This window comes from Nicotiana attenuata, unplaced genomic scaffold (assembly GCF_001879085.1).
Source record: "Nicotiana attenuata strain UT unplaced genomic scaffold, NIATTr2, whole genome shotgun sequence".
Taxonomy (NCBI): domain Eukaryota; kingdom Viridiplantae; phylum Streptophyta; class Magnoliopsida; order Solanales; family Solanaceae; genus Nicotiana; species Nicotiana attenuata.
In genome coordinates this window covers 414340-419748 of record NW_017670322.1, presented here as the reverse complement: position 1 = coordinate 419748, position 5409 = coordinate 414340, and the positions used below count along the sequence as shown (strand labels likewise).

At 34.7% G+C, this 5409-nt stretch overlaps 1 protein-coding gene across 1 annotated transcript; it reads left to right on the top strand.

Moving 5' to 3' along the window:
* Positions 1–1936: 1936 nt before the first annotated feature.
* On the top strand, positions 1937–5378 carry LOC109237855 (probable serine/threonine-protein kinase WNK9). The gene is made up of 7 exons (XM_019404246.1): positions 1937–2277; positions 2410–2447; positions 2675–2902; positions 3019–3239; positions 3393–3550; positions 3626–4085; positions 4176–5378. The coding sequence occupies exons 1-7, from the start codon at positions 2203–2205 to the stop codon at positions 5264–5266; spliced, it is 2271 nt and encodes a 756-aa protein (XP_019259791.1). The 5' UTR covers positions 1937–2202; the 3' UTR covers positions 5267–5378.
* Positions 5379–5409: the final 31 nt, after the last annotated feature.

Below are 5409 nucleotides of genomic sequence, written 5' to 3'. Positions count from 1 at the left end.
CAAATGTTACATTATGCAATTTATTCCACTCTCTTGACGCAACCTTTTTATTTTCAGTGGGTCCTTTCTTTTCATTGTTATTATCATCAGCTCTTTTCTTTTCTGTTTTTTTCCTTCTTTCTTTTTGTTTTCCTATTTTAAGCCCGTTTGGCCATGATTTTTTCTTTTTTACTTTTTTCGAAATTAGTTTTTAGCCATAAAATTTTTAATATGAAATTTTTCTAAAATTTTAAAAATTCCAAAAAATTATTTTTTCAGAATTTTCACTCAGATCACTCACAAAACTTTGAAAACAACCCAAAATTATATTCATGTCCAAACAAAACTCTAATTTTCAAATACCATTTTCACTTGAAATTTTTATTCATTTTTTTTTAATTTAAAATTCTTATGTTCAAATGCCCACTTAAGTCTTTCACCAAATTTCGGCTAATTTTAATAGTGTCTTTTTATAATCTTAAATTGAATATTTATCATCTGTTTTAACTTGATGTTACCTAATTCTTCTATTTTTCTTCATTCTATATTAAGGTTTTGATTGAATATGAAATTTTAAAGAAGATTTTAAATGCATAAACTAAATGTATATAAATCATGAGCCGAGGGTGTATCGGAAACAACCTCTCTATCCTCACAAGATGGGGTTAAGGTCTACGTACACATTACCCTTCCCAGAACCCACGATGTGGGATAATACTAGATATGTTGGTGTTATAAACTAAATGTATATAATATAACAAAAGTTTATAAAAATGAAATAGATGGAGTAATGCTTTGTACACAGAGACTTACATGTCTATATTATGTTTGAAATGTTATTGGTATGGCAGATTTTCTTTTTCTTTTTGGTCAAAGAAAAAGAATATGGATGGAGAAAACTAAGCACAATACTAGTCAGCAAACGGAAAGTGTTCATTCGAGGTGCATTACAATTAAAATTGTCAAATAATTATGTTAATTAAAGAATTGACAATAGAAAATAAACTGTTACGTTATGAATCTAGAAAGAAATTGCCACTCCAGCTTTTCCAAGAGTATTCACTAGTTGAATTGCGTCTAGTAAATTCCCTGTTTCCGCTCATCCTTTTTAATCGGAATACTATTACCTAAATTCTTAAATTTTGAGTGGATGACAGAGCGTAGATGGCAAAGCGGTTACCTCCAAATTACTATATTTATTTTAAACCCTTCATATTTTCTTAAGAGAATCTATAAATAAATACTACTCATAATTTTGGTCCCTCTATATCTAATTCGTATTTTCCAGACTTAAATTATGCTATAGACAGAGCATTCATTTGTCAGATTAGTTTATTCTTAATTAAAACTAAGAAATTGACACTAATGTTTTATAGTAGTAGTAAACTTCATATGTCATGCCATATGAGAAAATGGCATGCACAAGTTCTTAGGCACTCTCACAAACTAATACTCCCTCCGGTCCAAAATAAGTGATTTTTTGGCCTTTTTTTTATGATCCAAAATAAGTGATTTTTTCAGATTTCAAGAATGAATTAATTATTTTTTTCCTACATTGCCCTTGGAGTAAATAGTGTTGGAGTATGTGTTAGGAGTGTTTATGTGAAGAGAAAGGTTAATATGGTCAATTTTATAACTAATTAATGTTAAAAGGTGAATTTTTTAATTTGTGTGAAAATAGCTAAAAAATCATTTATTTTGAATCGGAGGGAGTAACTGTAATAATTAAAATTGATAAAATCTTTGACCATATTAGCTCCTTTTTTTATTTCCTTTTTCTTGTTCTTTTGTTATCTCTTTTTTTAGCTGGCTTGCTTTTTCATACAGTTTGATGATTTCTCTATTGATAAAAAGCAAGAGATACACTCATCTCTCTACCCTAAACCCCTCCCCCCCCCCCCCCAAAAAAAATAAATATTTTCCTCTTAATTTTGTGTTGAGTCACGTTTATTGTGGATACCCTTCAAGAAGTATGGTTCCTTCAATAAACTCACTTTCCCATATTTTTATATCTCTCTCTTTCAAGAAAAGCTCCAAACAAAAAGAAGAGTTTGCAGCTGCAAATACAGATATATTTTCTGAAGAAAAGATTTGATTTTTATCTTTTTCTTCTTTCCACTGCCCTCTTTCTTGTTGAATGAACAAAAAAAGACACAATCTTGGTAGCTAAATAGAGCAAATAGAGGGAAAAGTTTGCAAAAGTAGATTAATTTCTGGAAAAGCATGAATGGTCTTTCACATACAGAACCAGATTTTTCTGAATTTGTTGAAGTTGATCCAACTGGTAGATATGGCAGAGTATGTCTTCTCTCTATACCCCCCCCCCCCCCCCCCCAACGTCAAAAGGAACAGTACCCACCGTCAGCTTTTTAACTCCATTAAAGTTTTGAGTTTGATGTTTTATTCCTTTTTCTGCTTTATTTGATGCAGTACAATGAAATTCTTGGAAAAGGAGCTTCAAAGACTGTGTATGAATCAAAACTCACCTCTTTTTTTCCTTGTCAAAAATTGGTATTTATTAGATCTACTATTAGACACCCATTTTGATAATTGGTGCAAATGTTGCAGCTTTACTGTAATCTTATAGAAATGGGGTGTTTAAAGATTTGTGCTTTTTTAATTTTTGGATGAAAGATGAAATTTTTATTAGGTGGATCATTCTGATTTGATTGGTTTATGTCAAATGATTATGCAGTTATAGAGCATTCGATGAATATGAAGGTATTGAAGTTGCTTGGAACCAAGTCAAGCTCTATGATTTCTTACAAAGTCCTGAAGATCTTGAAAGGCTCTACTGTGAAATTCATTTGCTCAAGACTTTGAAGCACAAAAATATTATGAAGTTCTATACTTCTTGGGTAGATCCTTCTAATAGGAACATCAATTTTGTTACTGAAATGTTCACTTCTGGAACTCTTAGACAGTGAGTTTTTAATCCTAATTCCATTCTATATTGGCATTTGATTTGTTTCTATTGCTTAATCTGGATCTCCTTCACCAGCTAGCAATTCTTGATTTTTGTTTGTTGGGGTTTGGTAGGTATAGGCTAAAGCACAAAAGAGTCAATATTAGAGCAGTAAAGCGGTGGTGCAGACAGATCTTGAATGGACTTCTCTATCTTCATAGTCATGATCCCCCTGTAATTCATAGAGATCTTAAGTGTGATAACATCTTTATCAATGGAAACCAAGGGGAAGTGAAAATTGGAGATCTTGGGCTTGCTGCTATTCTACGAAAATCGCACGCTGCTCATTGTGTTGGTATGCTTCTTGCTGATTTTAGTCCTCTTAATATGTTTTTGTCTACTGTTCTTTTCTCTTGATGTTTGGAATGTATGATCAAACTTGTGAGTATTTTTACTAAAATATGGAAAATGGTTTGTGTTCATATGTTTCTGTGGTTGTAATGATCAGGGACGCCTGAGTTCATGGCACCAGAAGTGTATGAGGAGGAATACAATGAATTAGTTGACATATATTCTTTTGGAATGTGCATATTAGAAATGGTTACTTTTGAATACCCTTATAGTGAGTGCACTCATCCTGCTCAGATCTACAAGAAAGTGATCTCTGTAAGTACTTATCTCTCGTACATCCCGTTGTCCTTGCCCGTTGTGCTCATTCCAATTGATTTTCAATTTTTTTAGGGGAAAAAACCAGACTCATTGTACAAAGTGAAGGATCCTGAGATACGTCAATTTGTTGAAAAATGCTTGGCCACCGTGTCTCTAAGGCTCTCAGCAAGAGAGCTTCTGGACGACCCTTTTCTCCGAATTGATGATATTGAATCGGATTTAAGACCTATAGAGTCCAGGAGAGAACTAGATTATACGAACCCTCTACTAAGGCAGCCTGTTCTTGGACTAGATTATGAAGGAAAATCTTTTGGTAATGGCTCCTACAGTGGATACTGCAACGATTATGGTTTTGATGATCTAAATGAATGGGCATCTGATCCAAATGAATATGAGCAAACTGGGATTGAACTTTTCGAGTATAACGAGGATGAACACGACGAACATTCTGCAGATTTGGATATAACTATTAAAGGGAAGAGAAGAGAAGATGGTAGCATATTTTTAAGACTCAGAATTGCAGACAAAGAAGGTAAGCAGCCCCTGTTTTTTTATTTCCTTGAACTGATTGTTTATGCTTATCATGAGCTGAAAATTGGGTTCGGGATTTGTTTCTTTGCAGGCCGTATCAGGAATATTTATTTCCCATTTGATATTGAATATGATACAGCATTAACTGTTGCAACTGAAATGGTGTCCGAATTGGATATAACTGATCAAGATGTTACAAACATAGCCGCTATGATTGATGGTGAGATTTCCAAATTAGAACCCGACTGGAAGCCAGGGCCAGGAATAGAAGAAACCCCTCGCTTTGCAAATTCTAACTTATGTCGCAACTGTTCATCCGACAAATCCTCTATTGGTTCATTCATGAATTTCCTGTCCAAAAATCCAGCTTCTCAGAGTTTGCAGTTCGTGGAATGCAACGGATGTGCTGCTACACATGGTCGGTTTGAAGAGGTTACATATCATTCCAACAGTCCTCGGCCTATTATTTCGACATGTTCTGATGATCCAGCATCGTCTAGCCATATTAATGGTGTCCATTACAACTTGTTCAAAATGAATGGTTTCCATCACACAGAGATGTGGGATCGGCATGAAAGCTTTGAATGCAGTTCAGCGGGATCCGAGGAGAGTCATTCCCTTGAAGACGGTGAGAAATTGTATCCTGACCCTTCAACAGAAGGTCGGAAAGAGGCCGGATCAAAGAGTGACCTTACATCAGGTGCAAAAATCTTAGGCAGATCGTTGTCAAATCCCCGTTCTTTAGGTGAAATTCCTGCATCATCATATGAAACTTCAGAGTATGAGCACGAGATTGAGCGGGAAATGAGATGGCTCAAAGCAAACTACCAGATACAATTGAGGGAGCTAAAAGATCAACACTTAGGACTTCCACCGAAAGCTTCAAAACCTCCTACAGGTTCCTCTAAAAGGAAAAAGAAAACAAAGAATAGGAAATCATGTCTTGAAACACTACTCAAATCTTCCGATTGTGGTAAAAACTTGAGCTCAGAATCAAATGGACTTGTCAATAAAAGCTGCCCCAGTTCGGTAACCCCAAGGGCCCGAATATGTGAGGCGATTAAAGGTTCCCCGAATGTCAAGGACATGGTTAGTACTGCAAAGAGTTTCTTCACCAAAACATTGCTTCCAAATTCACTTCACAGAACAACATCCTTACCAGTCGATGCTGTTAATATATAGCTGTTGTAAGAAACTCCATTTTTTCTTGTTTCTCATGTGTTTCATACTATTGAAGAGGCTGTAAAATTGTCTTTGTTATATATGAGGTTAGTTTATGAGGCATCCCATTTCACCCTATTCTCTTTCCCTTGTTGAATACCCCC